General features: G+C 40.3%; 1 protein-coding gene across 1 annotated transcript in view; it reads right to left on the reverse strand.

Moving 5' to 3' along the window:
• The window catches only part of LOC123823229 (nuclear body protein SP140-like protein), a 58,683-nt gene that overhangs the window by 4,511 nt on the left and 35,351 nt on the right, over positions 1-18,821 (reverse strand). The window contains exons 9-12 of the mRNA XM_045845715.1: positions 17,773-17,826; positions 6,905-7,009; positions 4,949-5,091; positions 3,747-3,794 (exon numbers count right to left, since the gene is read on the reverse strand). Of these exons, the coding sequence (XP_045701671.1) occupies positions 3,747-3,794; positions 4,949-5,091; positions 6,905-7,009; positions 17,773-17,826 (350 nt within the window). The remainder of the gene's footprint in view (positions 1-3,746; positions 3,795-4,948; positions 5,092-6,904; positions 7,010-17,772; positions 17,827-18,821) is intronic.

Here is an 18,821-nt window from a genome sequence, read left to right on the forward strand (position 1 = left end):
CAAGGGACCACCACTGACCTTGCTCATCCTAGAATATCAGGTTTCAGTTCCCTGCCAGTCATGGAATCTTTCACACAAAGCAGACACAGCCTCCTACAGAAATCAGGGACCCTGGCACCCTCCTGTCCCCTGGCTGTCCACTCGGTTACTGAGAGCAACCTCGGTGATGCTTGCAGGGGACTCTGCCCTCTTTCCTGGGACTGGGTTGTGTGTGGTGAATAAACACCTGTCAATCCATCCTCCAGTGACAGAGGCCATGGCGTGCCATCCCCCCAACAGTCTGGTGGGTATCCCTCCCTCATCAGTGGGATGAAGAAATGATGATTAAAACCGAAAACCACTTTTTAAAAAAATGAAAATCAGCACTTACATATGAATGAGAAAATTGTAGAAACTCTATCTCCCCCTGGTTGCTCTCCTGGTTCTGTCTTCTTAGAGAATCCAGACAGTTTGAGAACCACTTGAAGGTTTTTCTTCCCAGAAAGATAGAAACATCCTATCTATCCCATGGTCTATTGGAGAAATTCCTTCCCTCCTGTGACCATCTGAGGTGACACAAATGAAGTGTACTTGGGGACTGGCCCCCACATTGATGAGTGCTGGGTGGAGGGAAGTGGGCTGTTGAGGACCAGGAGGAGGCAGGGATGACAGCATCCACCCTTGTCTACTGTGACTCCTTCTGCTTTTCCAAACACATGCATTCTGTGCCATCTTTCTCCTGGGGTTACTTCCTCAGACTCAGTGCTATATCCCTTTCCCTTTCCATCCTTGTGCTCCTCCAACATTTAGACAGAATCCCTCAGGTTTCCATCTTGGCCATTCAGTTGGCCCCAGATGGTCAAATCACTCTCAGAGCTGCAGTTCCATTGCTGTGTCTCCAGCTCCCAGCTGTCCAGCCTGTCTCCTGCCTTTGTGCACATCCCTGTTCTTACCCAGCACCTCCTCCTGGGTCCTTGGATCACACCCCAAATTCATGCAGTCAAAACTGAATGTATTCTCCTGTCCCCACACCCACTACATGTTCTTTCTGGAAGCTTCCATTTCATAAAATGTACACCTTCCATGGCAAACCTGAGAATCCATCATGGGTCTATACTCTTGTTCATATCTCAAATCCAGTCAATCCCCTGTCTTCTTAGCGTAAAATTTAAGCTTCCTTTGCTAGTTCCATTGTTCCTTTAGGGTCCCCTGCATACAGGGATGCTGAGACCCCAATGAATGGTTCCACCTTAATACATAAAGAAAAGGGGTCTGTTTCTCACAGTCTGTATTATATCTTGATTAAAGACACACAAAGATCAGAAGTCATGATTCAGAGTGGTTAAATAGAAATTTTGTCTGGAGTTAGATTTGGGCAATATTATTTTTCAAGGGTCTTCAGGTGATTCCAGTACAGTCTAAATTGAGATTTAGACGGAAACAGTGTGGTTATTAATGCCTGAGGATATTATATGTCATTGTTCAATTGGCCTATAATATCTATCCTAAGAAATATTATTATTAGCAAGGGTACTCTTGCCGGAACAGTTGCCTTCGCCTCTCCATGGACCTCCGGCTGTTCGTGATATGACAGGATCCTCTGGGTCTCCATCTGTTGTACAGGACCCATGCAAATGTCCTAGATAGAACTCCAACCCCTCCTGCAGCTCTTCTAAGCCACCACCCTAATGATAAAAATGAATCCAAGGTCCTCCATACTCCAATTCTCCTTCCAGAAGGTCACGCTCCTCTCCATTCATCCAAATCCCAAGATGGCACCTGGCTGACTTTTCACAGGACTCTGGCCACTGTGCAGTACACTTGCAGTGCTTTTGTGCCTTCAGTAGAATGACTTGGCCTCCTTTCCTTCAGGCAGCCTCAGCTTTTATCTCCACCCAGGGCAGAGAGGTCACAGACTAGTGTGATCCACTGGAAAGTGACCTGAGAAATGGTCATGTCACTGTCTGCCTCTAGGGTATCCTAGAATCCTCTGCTTCCAATAATGCTTCCATGGTAGATGATGAAGTTGAAACAATCCTTGAGGTCAGGGATATTATTTCAATCTTCTTTATGGATATTGAGCATTTCTTATGCACTCAATAATTGTATGTTTAATGAGTAAATACATGAGTATTGTTTCACTTAGGAAAAGAGATTACTTGCTATTTTTTTAGCAAATATTAGCGTACAAAAATAAATGTTCCATCTCAGTATTTCAGATTATTTGACAAACAGCAGCTGTCGCCAGAAAGTATAAGTGGCCCTCATCAGGAAACAAGAAGCTGTCATGTGGTGTCAAGAGTGACACTGACATTTCCAGAAACCAGGGTCTCCATCAACAAGAGAAGTTCTGAGAGGTACAGAGGACCCACTGAGGTAGTAATGTGTCCTGAGATCTGCCACTTGGGGTCACTTTGATTCTTGATCAATAAAACCAAATACACAAAATGTATGGGAAATTGAACCTTGTTGATGCAAACTGTTGCACCCATGGATAAGGATAGAATCTGGGGGTTGGAAGTTGCTAGCTCTTTCAGGTAATCCAGATAAGGTAACTCTATACCCATGGAGAATGGTAGAGACTTTAAAGTAGTCACTGACTAGGTCCAACAGTAATTTCTCTTTACTAAACCCTGTGGTTTACTAAACCCTGTGGTTTAGTAAAGAGAAATGTCCCAATATCTGGGTGTTCAAAAGACCCAGAACATCAGATAATGTCCAGGCCTGGACCTCACATTCCCAGTGTTAGATGAAGTCCCAGTGGCCAGCTCTGTGTAAGCTAATGTAGAATTCTGTGAGTGTCCTGGGTGGCCATTTCTACCTGAAGTGTGTGAGAATGGCACCTCACACCTTCCCCTCCTTCTCAAGTTCTCATTTATACCCAATGTTGTAAAAACTACCCCTTTGTCTGGAATCTGCACTCATATTATGTGTGTGTTTGTTGCCTCCATAGCCTTCTTCCGCAGAAGGAGAAACCACTTTCACAGACAGAAAGGAGGCCTGCTCAGCCCGTGAGGTGGAGCCAAAGGGGTGGCATCAAAATAAACAATTTTCCAGGTCAGCTTCTCACCTAAGCTACATCCACCTCCCAAGAGCTCCCTCCCCAACAGCAACATCCTCATGAAAAATTTGCCAATAATTTCTGCTTGAGAAGGAATTTTGTTTGCCTGTGTGTATGTTTTATTGAAGGATGAATGTGTAAAAATCAGAAAAGAAATACATTTTTAGTTTCCCTCGTGAAGTAGTATATGGTTTCCTGTATGTCTCAAGAGAGACTATCTTCTAGACGGGTTCCTCTGGATGATGGGAAGCAAACTTCTTTTTCATTAGATTTCATTAAAGTTAGAAAATAGTAACCTTTATCAAAAAAATCTGGGATGGACTTGAAGATGACCCTGGGACCTTATTAAGAAATCTTTTTATGCATTCCATCGTCATGTTTGCTTTTACAGCTTGACACCCTGACCGCATCTGCATCTGTAGCTGAAACTCAGCAATGAGATTTATTTGGTGGCTCCTTATCATCCCCATCTTGCACGGTCTACAGTTCACAGACAACCTTGCACACAACCTACTGTTCAGTGGAACAACTCTGAGGGCATGCAAAATAAATGAATAAAATAAAATGAAACAGAATAAAATAAAAAAAAAGGCAAGGGAGGGGAGTAGAAGAAACTTAATGATAATCCTACAATTGAGAAACCATAAAAAATGCAGTATATATAAAATCAGTTATGTAATAGGAAATTATGTAAAGTAATACTCACCTTTTTGCTCCTGCCACATGTTGTTGGAGGTGTAGGTACTTTGTCTTCCTGAAAGATAAAAATATCTGAGTGTATGGATAGCCTGTATTTATGTACTGTGAACCTGGCATTCCAACATCCTCGTTAATATTTCTTCTTAGATATCACACTGTCAGCTCACTGAGAAACCATCTCCCTCTTCTCACCTATACTTATTCTAGACTTCATCAGCAGTACCCAGAAAAGCATCTGTAGAATGGGTTTCCTTGCTTTGTGCTTTTTCCCCCTAAGTTTTGAGAGATTCTTCCTTCATAATCTGTGACACCTCTCCCCTCCTTTCCATTCCCACCAACACCACTCACACCTGCCTCCTCACACCAGGCCTATTCAACTGACACACACGTGTCCCACACCTGCAGGGTGTCACACACTCTGGACAATGTTGGACACACAGTCATGGACAAACCCTAGAGGGGTCTAGAGAGACAAAAAGAATGCATGGAAGGATAAGAATAAAACAGTATCAGAAGGGCCTCAATAGTGAGTTCAGGGGGCCCAGGGAAGGGGTGGCCAGGGCAGGTCAGTCAGGGAACATTCAGACAGGAGTGACATGGGAGCTGAGCCTTGCAGGTTGACTGTAGATTTCTTGGGCTGAAAGACATTGAAGTCATTTCAGGGCCCCACATTGTCTGAGATACTGTTTAAATATGTCATGTCACACCTCAGGAGACTCCCTGGTTCTGCACTGTCTATGTTACGACTTTAAACTCCTCAGTTTGGCATTAATCAAATCCCTCTGCAAACAGCCCTAATTGACAGATGATGCTGAATCACACAAAATCCATCTACCTCAACTCACAGAATCACAGTAATTGTGCTTCTGGTGTTTACACCACTCTTTCTCTGGAGTGTGTTCTGCCTACTTGTTTGACTGCAGACAGTCCTCTTTCTTTCAGTACCTAAAGCTGTCTGCAAGCACCTGGGTCAGAGTGACCTTTCCCTCCTCCAAGCCCCTGCAGCCACCCTGACAGCGCCCCTGTGACAAGCGGACATGCTGTCTTGTACTGAGGTGTGAGTGTGGGGTACCTCTTCCTGGGAGAAAGTTACAGGCAGGGGCCTTTGGGCTCTAGCCACAGCTCAGCATATATTGGGTGAACACATAGCGGCCTCATCTTTGACCACAACAAAGGAAGTCACACCTCCTGCCCCTGTCACTGAAATACCTCCATCAGCCGTTTTAGGGTTTTTCCACCGCACGTCAGGCTGGTCTTCCAGTTACTTGCTTTTTCGTAGCCTCCTCTGACTTCAAATTCCCTGGGGGTGAGCCAGTTTCCATCTGCAGTTCTTATGCACTTCCTTGTGGCTCCTGTAAGACCAGGGTACATTGATCCTGACCCCTCTTTGTCCTCAGAGCTCAGAGGTTAGCCTCCCACCACTTTGGATCTGATGTCACCCAATCTGGGTTCAAGATCAATAGCAGGAGAGTCTGGCCTCCCCTTCCATATTTCAGAATGCCCAAACCCAGCCTGAAAATCCCCTCCAAAGAAATGTCCTGCTTTGAATAAAATCTCAAGTGCGGGCCCTGTCATTCACAATGGCTCTAAGCAATTTTCTCTGAGTTTAATGGCGTTATATTGAGCAGATGTTTCTCCATCCTGAAATTATGGGTAGCTGACATTAAAATAATTGTGAAATATTAATCAGAGGAAATTTTAACTTATATGTAAAAGGTAGTCATACATTTAGCAACATTATTCATTAGAGAAAAAGAAATAAAAATTACATCATACCCCTAAGATGGCCATAATAAAACAGACAGACAATCACAGTGTTGCTGAGAACGCAAAGAAATTGGAGCCCTCAGATTTTCCTGGTGGGAATATAAACTGGTGCAATACTGTAGAATACAGTCTGGGTTTTCCTCTATAAATTAAACATAGAATTACCATATAATCCTGCAATTCCACTCCAGAGTATATACCAAAAAAAATTATAAAAGTATGTTCACTAAAAAAATTTACACAAAACAACATTATTCATGATAGCTAAAAAATGAGAAAATCAAACTGGTAGGTAAATGCAATATTGTATATCCATACCATGGACTAGCATATTATGTGACAATGAAAAAGAATGAAGTATAATACACGGTACGACATGTAACCTTGAGTACTTCATGCTGAGTGAAAGAACCATCACAGAAAGGCACATGTTGTATGAGTCAGTTAATAGGAAATGCTTAAATTAGACCAATTTATAGATCAGAACACAGATTGTTCATTGCTTAGGGTGGGTGAAGAGCTGGGGTGGGAATGGGCACTGACAGCTAAGTCATATGGGGTTTCCTTTAGTGGGGACAAAATGTTCTAAAATCAGATTGTGATGATGGTTTTATAATGTTGTGAAAGAACAAAACCGACAAATGCTCAACAGTGAATTCTACAATTTAAGTGGTGAATTGTCTATATATGAGTTATATCTCAGGGAAGCTGTTTTAAAGAATAGTTATGCTGCAAATATTTATTTATACTAATGTTTCACATGGCCATATTAAGAATAATCTGATAGGAAGTTCAACATAATGGAACATTATAGAAAAGCTTTATAATGTTAAAATCACAAAATATTTTATATTCATGTATAAATTCATTCTCAAAGTCACACCAGGAGGCAGGACATTATTATCCATTTCTTAGAAGGGACATTTCAGCCTCAGGAAGGTCCCAGTCTTCACACTGTCACTCTCAGCAGAGCTGAGGCTGGGATCAGGTTTCCTGACTCTAAACTCTGTGGTCTCCTCACTATATCTAACACCCTGTCCTGGTGGTGATTACCCAGATGGGATACAGGATGTGAACGTGGAGGCTGAGGGCCTCTTCCCTGTTATATCTGATTCAAAGTAAAATAAAAAGTACAGTATTTTCCACCCAGAGACTGACAATCTTGCACTTCTCTTTGGTTCTTGGGGCATCCTCATGGGCACTTGCACATGGGGGTGAGTACTTACTATGCACCACTGCTTACAGTGTAAAATATTATCTTAGGGATCCCTTCCTTTTTTCTTTCAAGCCACAGTGGGGCCTCAGTTCCTTGAATGACGGGAAATTCACATGGGTAATTCTATCACTTAATGTGGTTCCTTTATAGGGTTGCAACTTAAAGTAAACCTTGGAACTTACCTTGTTCAAATTTCCTCTTAATTAACAGCCCCCTCATCTCCCCACATATCACAGGAAGTATTTCAGCCTCCATATCCACATTGTCTTCTTTGTGCTTTCCTGACTCTGGAAGAGAAGATTTTTTCATTCGGTCTCATTTCACAACCACACATGTACAACTTTCTCCCGTGTTGAGGTCATTTCTATAAAGTCACAGGGGTACTTGAACAACTTTATTCCACAAATCTCCAGAGTTTCAGAGCCTTTCTTTCAGTGGAATTTTTGATACTTAATGGCAGAATGTCTACCTTCATTATATCTCTCAATGCCCCCACAACCAGCATGCTTTAGCAAGCAGAGACACCAGGCGTCAGCACAACTGTCTTAGCTCCTCATGCACTCAGTCCCCTGATTCTTATGGGGCAGTGACACATGCATCTGCTGCCCTGGTAGAAGGGAGCTCTGCAGCTGGGCTATTTCCCTGCACTTAGGTCGCTGGAGACAAAGTTTGAGACTACCTGCCTCTTCCTGTGTGAGCTCTGACTCAGGAGCAGAGGGGACAGTGATGGTGTGACCTGATGGAGATGGTGTCTGCCTGCTGTTTGTGTTCACTGCTTTGCCTCACTTCTCCCCCACATCAGCCTTCTCCAAAGTTGAAAGGGGAGCTCAGGAAGCTCTAAAACAATCCTCAAATTGCATGACTGGCTGGACCATTTGCTGTCTGACAATGATGTGCGCTTTTTCAGAAGCTACATTCAATGCTCTGATCATCTAAGTGCACACACTTCTCCTCTATTAAGATTCTTTGTCACTGAAGGCAGCTGTCCCCAAGGAAGGCAGAAAGTGACCAGCTTCTTTCTGCATTGTGATCGGGACAAAAGTGGTGGGGGATCAATGGCGTTATAGAGACAAACTCTGAAAATTCTGGATTTGGTTCTGACCCTTGATGGCAATGACTCCTCATTCTTTCCCCAACCACCCTGGAGGGCACCTCCTTCAGGGTCCCAGAAAGTTTCAGCCAGTGGAACGGTACAAAGGTTTTGTGGCAGTAAAAGAAGAGCAAAGATCCAGGCACCGGAGGAGGAAACACCTAGGAGGTATGGAGGTAGAGAGGCATTAATGATATCTGTCTTCCACAGCTGCCCTGAGTCCTTCTTCCAGAAGGAAACCACTGGGTCCAGGTCTTCCAACACTTGGATGCTGAGTCTGCCACTCAGCATCAGATATGAAGAAACAGAGGCTAGTGCCAGCATCTGAAATCCCATGCAGAGTGTCTCTGGACAATGTCCCCACACTAAATCTCAGTTGTTCAGTGGTTGGGTACAGGTGCAGGGACCAAATGCCATCTGAACATCATGGCCAAAGAGGTCAGATTGGAGAGACTGTCCTGTCCCCACCTCTTTCCCAACCCCATCAGCAATGAACAGACCTTTCCAAACCCTGGCTGCTACATTCCCCCTAGGAACCTCAACAACTGTAAATGCCTCTCTTTCAGGGCCACCGTGTGTGTCCTTGGGATTGTACCTCTTGTGTGAAAGCCAAGCCTTCACTTGCCTCTCCTGCAGACGTGGTGACTTGCACTGTACGGGTAATCATGGAAGGCTTCAAACAATTATGGTTTAGGAAATTTGTTAAATACTGAAGGAGACCAATGGAATGAATTTGGTCCTAGCCTCCAGTGGTCCCAGTAATCGTCACGGTTGGTAGAGTGCTGTCCTCATGGGGAGACTGCCAGGATCTGCTGTGCACGGTCAGTTTGTTGGGAGGCAACTCTCCATGGGTTGCCACATGCCCCAGAGTATCTTTTCAAGGATGTGTGAAGAGCAAACGGTTTTAGAAGCCAGAGGTAATGTAGCCCTCCAGGTCAGAAGGCAAATTTGTTTCCTGACCAGTATAAAACAGAGAATATCGCCCTCCTTAGAAATATCCCAGGATAATAAAGTTTCCCTTCTCTCCTCAGAGGAGGGTTTTTTAAGTTCCAGGGTGATGGTCACATTCCGTCTCTTGATAAAGATTTGGGTTTTACAGGTAAGTAACTTAAACAGAATCAATAGAATGATATACTTAATACACAACTCATTGTAAATCTTATCTCAGAAGACAAAGAAAATAAATACAGATACTGAAGTCTAGTTAATAATATGCACACTAAAGTGTTCGGAAGGAAGCGTTCTATTGTCTGCAACTTGAAAATGTTTCAGACTTGAGGATGGTTAGTGGATGGGTGGGGAAATGGATAGATGGACAGAAATGTGACAAAGCAAAAATAGTACATGTTAATTGTGAATCTTTGTTTAGTGTAAAAATTTCCCAAGTTTTCAGTAGCCTTAAAATTTTCATAATTCAATAGTTGGAAAAAGACATTTTGGCAAGAAAACAGGCTTATTAACTAAAAAATGACTGCTAAAATACAAGGAGAATGTCAGCCACACGACAGAGTGTAGAAGACAATGCAATAATCATATTAGTACATTGAGGAAAAATAGATGTTGACTTAGAATTTTTAATTTTGATAAAAATCCTTTCAAAATAATGGACAATCAACAACTGTAAATGCCTCTCTTTCAGGGAGGCATTTTTTCAGCTTAGACACCCTCACTAAAATAATCAACGATTTATTCATGTAGACTAAAGAAGAAACCAAACAAGAAAATAATGATGAGTGCATAAAATGATGAAAAATTAATTTAAGTAAATAGTGACTGAAAATCAATAATAATTTCAAAATGTGCAATTAAACATTAATAACAAAATGTTAAACTACAATAGCTTAATGATGAAGATGGTATGTTTAATTTTAGGGAATCCATGGTAAAATCCTTGCCATCTTTTGAGATTAGGGCATGTTAGAGAGATTACAGAAATTTTATCTCCAATTTCTACACAAATAGAGAAGAAAGATGGAATGTAAATTCTTTCTCAATCAAGCAGAAAGTAGGAAAGAGACACAGAAACACAAAGAAAGAGTGGTTAACAAGAATATAGATTTATAAGTTCACATATATCAGGGATCATAATAAAAGTAATAAATAAAACTTAACTATTGAAAGATTAGGATTATCAGAGAAGACTTCAAAAAGCTGTGTCATTATAAGAAGCATAAACCAAAGCCACATAGGAAGGCTTAATGGAAATGGGTGAAAAATAAAACACAAAAGTTAATGTAACAGTATTAGCACCCTGAAAAAGAGATTTGAATGTAAAAAGCATTAAGAAGAACGAAGAGGAACACTCTACCTATAAAGAAACAAATCCATTAAGTTATAACAACCATAAAAAAATGTCAAAGTATTTATGGTAAAATAACAAAACAAGAAGGAATTGGCAAATACTCAGTCATTTGGAAAATTTAACACATCTCTATATACACACCTGATGCATCAAATACAACATAAGCTACCATAGATTCAGTAGATTCAAACAGTGGTTTTGATAAAAAAAAAAGGTGTATATAGGGAGAAGCCAGGACCCAACAAGGAGTTCAAACTGTATATAAAATACTTACAAATATTGGTCACACACCAGATTCCAAAAAAACTTCCAACAAATTTTTAAGAGCTAATGAAGTCAATTCTTCATATTGTGTTCTAGATATCCATTTTCAATTCCTAATTTACTACCAGAATATCTGCATTCTTGGAGATGTCATAGTCCAGACAAAATACCATAGTCCATAACTGCACTAATAGCTGACCGGACCACCAGTTCAAGATTTGATGAGTGAGATGTGGGACGAGAGGAGCTCTAGAAAAGCTTCTCATAAAAGAGACAGACCTCTGAGGGAAGGAGTATTTTTGCTGTTCACCACTTCTATTATGGATGGCCTAGAGCATGGCATGGTGGCTGGAGCTCAGCAGGCACCTTGGACAATGACGTGATCGTTAAAGTGAATAAACTGAAAGACAGAAGAAGCTTCCAAATATAAAGTGCCTACATAGCTAAAAGTATTTGGGAAAAGAAAAACAAAATTATAGGTCTTTGTACCTGATTTCTGGACTAATGGTAAAGCTACAGTAATCAAGATTGTCTAGTATTGATGTAAGGATAGATATAGATAAATAGAACAGAAAAAGAATTACAGAGATTCACCCCACATCATGTGGCCAACTGACTTTCAGAAAGGATGTAGAAGCAATTAATTCAATGTAGAAAGGATAGTTTTTTTCAACAAATGATGCTGGGACAATTGGATATCCATATGCAAAAAAAAGCTCTTACCTAACATTGTATGCAAAATTAACTTGGATGACAGATCTAAATGAAAGCACTAAACCATGAAACTTCTTGAAGAAAACATAGGATTTTGAATTAGGCAAAGATTTCTTAACTAGAAACCAAAAACTGCAGATTATAAAAGAAAAAACTGTTAAATTGGATTTCATCAAAGATTTAACATTTTGTTCTTCAATAGATAGTGTTTATAAAATGAAAATGTAAGCCAGAGACTGTAAGACAGCCATCGAAGGACTTGAAACAAGAATAGATAAATAATTCTTTCACCTAACAAAATAAAGAGATAACCCAATTAAATAAGGGTAAAAGATTTCAACAGACACTTTCACAAACGAGATCTGTGGATGATGGCCAGTAAATTAAAAGATGTTCAGAACAATAAATTGTTAAGGAAATAAAAAAAAAACCTTACAAGAAAAACATTACAGATACATTAAAAGTGGCTAAAATAAAAAAAGTAACAATACCAAGTACTGGTGAGTATGCAGAGCAATGGGAACTTTATACATTTCTAGTGGAAATGTAAAAAGGCTTATCATTCTGAAAAATACTTTGGCAGATTCACAAAGTGTCGAACATGTACTTATGTTCATATCCACCAGTAGTATGACTCCCAGGATTTATTAAGAAAAGTTAATAACATATCTACCTAGATATTTGTATGAACAAGTTCCTAGCAGTTTTTTTGTGATAGCTTTAGACTGGAAATAGCTCAATACCTATGAACAAGTGAATAGATAAACAAACTTCTATATAGTCATACAATGAAATACTTCTCAGAAATAGAAATGAAGTAACTACTGATACAGCAATATCAATGTGTCTCAAAAGCATGTTAAATGAAAAAGAACATATATAAATAAACTACACATTGTATGAACTCACTTCCAAAAAAAAAAAACAACCAAGAGATCAGCTGTTGTCAAGGGCCAGAGGGTGTGAAGAGGGACACTGGTGGCCCTTTGTGGATAATGATAATGTCTTGTGCCATGATCATGGTGGTGTTGCCATGAAGACCCACATTTGTTAAAGTGATGACTTCTATTGCATATAAATTGTATCTCAGCAAATCTGACAAGAAAAAATAAGAATATGCACAATGTATATAAAGGAAACCATAAAATTTTGTTGAAGAACAAAAAAGGTGACTTGAACAGATGCATAGGTCATTCTCCTTGAAAATGTTTCAATTCTCCCCAGATTAATCTTTAAATTTATTGTACTTTTATTTTTTTAATTTTCAGAGTTTATTTTTAATTCTATTTTATTGATTACACTATTATAGCTCTCCCAATATTTCCTTCTTTGCCCCTCTCCCCCCAACACTCCCTACTCCCTCAGGCAATCCCATACCACTGTTCACATCCATGAGTCATGTGTATAGGTTCTTCGGCTACTCCATTTCCTGTACTGTACTTTACACCTCCATGGCTATTTTGTAACTACCTATTTGTACTTCTTAATCCCCTCATTCCTTCACCTGTTCCCACACACCCTCCTCCCACCTGGCAATCATCAAAATGCTCTCCATATCCATGATTCTATCTCTGCTCTTCTCATTTGCTTATTTATTGCCATTTTATTGTTCATAGTTTTGATATTTTTAAAAATAAGTCCCTTTAACATTTCATATTATAATGGTTTGGTGATGATGAACTTCTTTAGTTTTTTCTCCCCTGGGAAGCTCTTCATCTGTCTTTTTATTCTAAATTATAACTTTCCTGGGTAGAGCATTCTTGGCTGTAGGTCCCTGTTTCCCATGACTTTGAATATTTCTTGCCAAACCCTTCTAGCCTGTCAAGTTTCTTTCAGGAAATCAGCTAACAGTCTTATGAGAATTCCACTGTAGGTAACTAACTGCTTTTCTCTTGCTGCCTTTAAGATTTTCTCTTTAACTTTTGACATTTTAAATATGATATGTCTTGGAATGGGCCTCTTTGCATCCACATTGTTTAGGACTCTCTGTGCTTCCTGGTCTTGCATGCCCATTTACTTCACCAAGTAAGGAAGTTTTCTTTCATTATTTTTTCAAATAGATTTCTAATTTCTTGCTCTGTCTCTTCTTTTTCTGGCACCCCTATGATGCAAGTGTTGGAATGCTTGAAGTTGTCTTAGAGGCTACTTATCCTTGTTTTTTTTGGATTTTTTTTCTTCTTGTTCCAACTGGTTGTTTTTTGCTTCCTTATATTCCAAATCGTTGATTTGATTCTCAGCTTCTGCCACTCTACTCTTGATTTCCTGTAAGTTGTTCTTTATTTTAATTAGTGTATCTTTCATTTCTGACTGGATCTTTTTTGAAGTCCTCATTAAGTTCCTTGAGCATCCTTACAACAAATGTTTTGAACTCTGCACTTGATAGATTGCTTATCTCCATTTTGTTATAGTTTTTTTTATGGAGTTTTGTTCTGTTCTTTCATTTGGGCCACATTTCTTTGTTTCCTCATTTTGGCTGCCTCCCTGTGTTTGTTTCTTTGTATTAGGTGGAGCTGCTTTACTCCATGTCTTGGTAGTGTGGCCTAATATAGTAGGTGTCCTATAGGGTCCAGTGGTATAGCCTCCCCTGTCACCCAAGCTGAGTACTCCAGGTGCACCCTTCATGTGGGCTGAGTAAACCCTCCTCTTGTAGTTGAGCCTTGATTGCTGTTGGCAGTTAAATGGGAACTATTTACCTAGGCCAGTCAGCTACAAAGACTGGCTATGACCAATGACCACCAATGCCTGTCCTCTGTGAAGGATCAGCTGTGCATGGGTAGGTGGTGGTGCTCTGACATGGTCTGTAGTTGTCTACTGGATACTCAGGCTCTGGGGTTTCCCAGGTGGTGCAGGCCAAAGTCAGCTCCCACCTGTGGTCTGCCTTGGGTCACCCTGCATGAGCTATAAAGCAATTTTAGATAGCTATTACTTGTGCTGGGCTTGGAGATTCCCAGGTGAAGCCAAGTTATCCTTCCAGTGCTGGGTCTGGGTCCATTTAGCAAGAAATATGGGGTCTGGAGGCTCACTGAGGCCAGTTGTTGCTTGTTTGAGAGGATTTAGGAAGTTATGAATCATGAGCCAAGACCAGCCATTCATATGGAAAAGTCACTCTTAACAGGTTGGGTGGGCTGTAAATTCGGTGGGACAGAATCTCAGGGTATCTCCAGGGTGGGGAAAACAGTGTCAGCCAGGTTGATGGAGTCTCAGATATGGCACTTGCCTGCTGGCTTTTGCTCTGTGGGGGGAGAGTTCAGAAAGGGGACAATGGCCTCTGCTTGCCTCTCTGGGGGAATGCTGTCCCCCAGCTCTTGCCTTGATGTCAGGTACTTCAGTTCCTCTCTATATGCCACTAGTGTCTTTCAAGCTGCTAACCTGGAGTGAGTCTGATTAAGTCTGTGTGTGGGATCTTTAAGAAGGACTGCTTGGGACTGCAGTTTCTTCCACCGACTCAATCCCCACTAATTTTGGCAGCCAGAAGTTATGGGGACTTTTATCTTCCTGACACTGGAACCCTGGCCTGGGGAGCCTGCTGTAGGCCTGTGACTCTTTGCTCCCGAGATATCCCTCCTAAATTTTTATCCACCACATGTGGATGTGGGATCAGCCCATTCCATGTCTCTGCCCCTCCTACAAGTCTGGATGGATGTGGCTTCTTTAATTCTGTAGTTGTCAGACTTACATTTAACTCAGTTTCTGATGGTTCTGAGTGATGGTTGTTCTATGTTTTCGTTGCAGTTTTGATGTGGTTGGGCAAGCACCTGAGCCATGTTTACCCATGCTGCCATCTTGTTGTACTTTTAAATTCCCGGAGGAATTGGGGTGGTTTTAAGAGAAAATCTTGATTATGTTTTAAAGCCACAGAAGATCAGTGTCACTGAACTTCTGAAATCTCAATATTTTTCTTGCAATGTATCTTTTCTTTTTTGCAACAGAAAACATAACAAGTAGGAAAAGCAGATTTTACTTTGAATCTTTGTACTTAAACCAATTTGGTACTGAATTATAAGCAGACCAGTTTTTCAGAGTAGAACACTATTCACAGGTCCATGAATATAAGGAAAGGCACATGAAGGGACATTTCAATTCATGAAAAAAAGTGTTGGGGTAATTCTTGTAACTACTATCTCATATCATACATGAAGTGGTGAATCCTATGTGAGTTACAGATTTAAAAATTAAAAAGTATTAAGTACATAAGATATTATAAAAGCAAATATGAAATACTTTTAAAATCTTGAGATGAAAAATATTTTTGTAAGCTTTATAAAACCTAGAAACCATAAAGAAAAATTTTGACATGTTTAAAATTTTATAAAATTATAAAATTTCTTTAGGACAGAGTATAATATTACAAACTACCTGGCTGGTGTAGCTCAGTGGATTGAGTGCGGGCCTGTGAACTAAAGGATTGAGGTTTGATTCAATTCCCAGTCAGGGTACATGCCTGGGTTGCAGGCCAGTTCCCAGCAGAGGATGCACAAAAGGCAACCATACATTGATATTTTTCTCCCTCTCTCCTTCCCTTTCCTTCTAAAGATAAATAAATAAAATCTTTTAAAAAATATTACAAACTAAAATATATCAACAAATGAGGCAAAATATTAACAAACATAAGTAAAATGTAACCTATGTAATATATTAGCATACCTATTCTTGTTCAGCATGGTTTTGAAAAAAATGACCAACATAACAGCAACACTGGTAAGGCATATCCAGGCATTTGTAGAAGAAGAAAAACAAATAATTAATAACCAATGAAAAATGCTCAAATACACTAAAATTATAGTAATGCAAATTAAAACAGGAATGAACATTTTTTATATTTAAATTGGGAAAATGTCAAATGTTTATAATGTCTAGTACATAATGTACTGAATTAAAGTAAAACAAATAACATGTGAATAGTTTTACTTAGATATGTCATGCAATTGATATTGTGTTACAACGTCTGAAGTCTGCCCTCAGTTTTTGGCTCATCGTCCCCTTGTCTTCCTCTGTAAAGACAGTCACATCACAGCTCTCTGATCGTTCTTCCATAGGCACATGTTCCTCCGCACAGCAGGACAGCTTTTCTGATTTTTAAAGGCCTACCTAATTTGATTGGGGCACCCAGGCCACCCAGATTATCCAGGGTAACTTTCCATCTCAAGATAATTTACTTAATCACATTTTCAAAGCCTCCTTCTCCATGTAAAGAAACAGGTTCCAGGTTCCAGGGATTACACATGGACGGCTCTGTTTCTGTTGGCATGAAATAGTCAAGAACCAAATAGGTCTCCCAGGTATGTCATGGGGATCTGCTCCATTAGACAAAAGGCTCCTCCACGGATCTTTCCTACGTAATCACGTACCTAGTTTTGGCTCCTGCTGAGATGGCTGAAGGGATCTGAGTCACACACAGAATCTCATCAAAGCACCTTTCTGTGACTGAATACTCCGGCTTTTTACTACTTCTGAGGTTCTAGCAAAAAGTTGTACAGCCACACTCTTAGTCATTCTCTAGAGCACACTTGCCTGATAGTGAATCTTCTAATTTTACCATCTTTTTCAACCAGAATAGGCTCAGATTTCTCCAAATTACCACGTCTTGATTTATTTTGCCTCACAATCTCACCCTCAGTTTATCTCTTTTCTCTCACATTTTACTGTAAGCAGCAAAAACAAACCAGCTGCATCATCATCATCACCTAGAAATCTTCTTAGTGTATATCCAGAAAGTTCTTTCCACATATCTACAGAAAAGGATTTGGTTATAATTTTTGTCACTGTATAATGAGAATCTTCTTCCTCTAGTTTTCTAAAACATGTTCTTATTTACTTCTGAGCCCTCGGCGGTCACACCTTTAAACCTCCATATTTGTGCTGATCAGGATGATTTTGTATTTTCTGAGACAATGACGGTTGTTGTTCTCATGTTCACCCCCCTTTCTGAGTCCTCACCAGGTCTTCAGCACCCACATCCTACACACTGCTCAATCGAGGATTTTTTAACCATTCAAGTTAAAATTCTTCCAGTCTCTTCTCTCTGCCCATAGTCGCTGCCACATTTTTAGGAATACTTTGTAGCCATAACCCCATTTTAAGAACCAAAGTCTCTATTATTTCCATATTGCTGCCATAAGAATTTACTATAAATATGCCTTAAAACAACACAATTTATCATCTTACAATAATATCAGTTAGAATTCTGAAATAACCTCACTGGGGATAAAATCCAGTTTTTAGCAGAGCTTCATTCCTTTCTGGAGGCTGTAGGGGACAATCTGCTTCCTTGATTTTTCCTGCTTCTTAAGGTCCCCCACATTCCCTCGTCCCCCCTCCATCTGCAGAGCCAGTGATATTGCACCTCTCCGACTGTTCCTCCAGAGTCACTTCTTCCTCTCTCCACAGCCAAGAAAGGCTCTCCACTTTTAAAGGCCTATGGGAGTGTACTGGGGCCATCCAGGTAATCCAGGATAATCTCCCCCATCTCAAGGTCCCTAGTTTAATCACATCTGTAAAATCCATTTGCCATGTGAGATAACAGATTACAGGTTCCAGGGATTAGGACACAGACATCTTTGAGGAGCCATCATTCTACCAACCACAACATTGGAAATTAACAATAACAACAACAACAACAACAACATACTGACATTGTAAATCATTTCTCACATCAAAAGCAAGTAAAATCTTATTCTTACTTCTTTTCCTCTTGGTCTTTTCTGAAGTAGAGCTGGTTTCAGAATCGACAGTACCTACAAAATAACAGGTGGTGGTGAGAAAACAGAAATGAATACATAAAATTTACATTTTTTGGATAATTAAAACTGCAGGAAGCTGGAGTTTATACGGGTGTTTGATTTACTGTTTCTCTTTTATTTATTTATTTTAATTTTTTTGAGAATTTTTTCATTGTAGAGTTACTGAAAACCTACTAAAATTGAAGTATGACTTCAGCATCGGCCCTGGGTCTTTTTGAAAAAGTAGCATTTTGAAAAATACTTTTACATACTTTGTACTCAGAGGTAGGAACCAGTATCAAATCCTGCTGAGATCTTATGATGATTATGAGGAAATTTGTGCAAAAGTTTGTACAAAATCGCTGTATAAACCTAAATCACTGTATAAACCTGTGACATGCTGGAAGACAGACTTCCATCAAAAATATGTCATGGGTTGCTGGATTCAAAGATGGATGCAGAAAAGGCAGAAGCTACACTTAATTCCTCCCAGCCCCAATCAACCTGAATAACCAAGCTGAACTGAAATATCATAACCAAAGATTTATAGAAGTCACACAGTGATTGGTAAGAAGGGCAGAGATGTGGAAAGGGCTAGACTCTGCATCCAGGCCCACTGCAGCAGCCAGAGGGATATTGTGGCTGCAAAACTCTTTTTCCCTAGGAGCATGAGGTCTCAACCCCACACAGGGATCCCCAACCCAGGGCAAGACAAATGGTAAGAGGAACCTGCATAGCATCTGGTGGTGAAAATCAGTGGGGATGCAGTCCACCTGGGAGACCCAGACACCGCTCTTTCAGGGATGAGCACTCCACTTATTACAGCACCAGCCTGCAGAGTGCAATGCCTGACTGCTGATGAATCCAATCTGCTGTGCTTGGGTCCTGCAGAGGGGTCTGCTGCCTACAGTCAGCATTGATTTTTGTGGTCCTCTTTTCCTGGGAAGATTCTTGGTGGAAATCCAGACAATGACCAACCTGTGCAGTTTTGGAAAGAGGGCTCATTTCCT

The sequence above is a fragment of the Phyllostomus hastatus genome, unplaced genomic scaffold, assembly GCF_019186645.2.
Source record: "Phyllostomus hastatus isolate PE091 unplaced genomic scaffold, TTU_PhHast_1.1 phas_contig_477, whole genome shotgun sequence".
Taxonomy (NCBI): domain Eukaryota; kingdom Metazoa; phylum Chordata; class Mammalia; order Chiroptera; family Phyllostomidae; genus Phyllostomus; species Phyllostomus hastatus.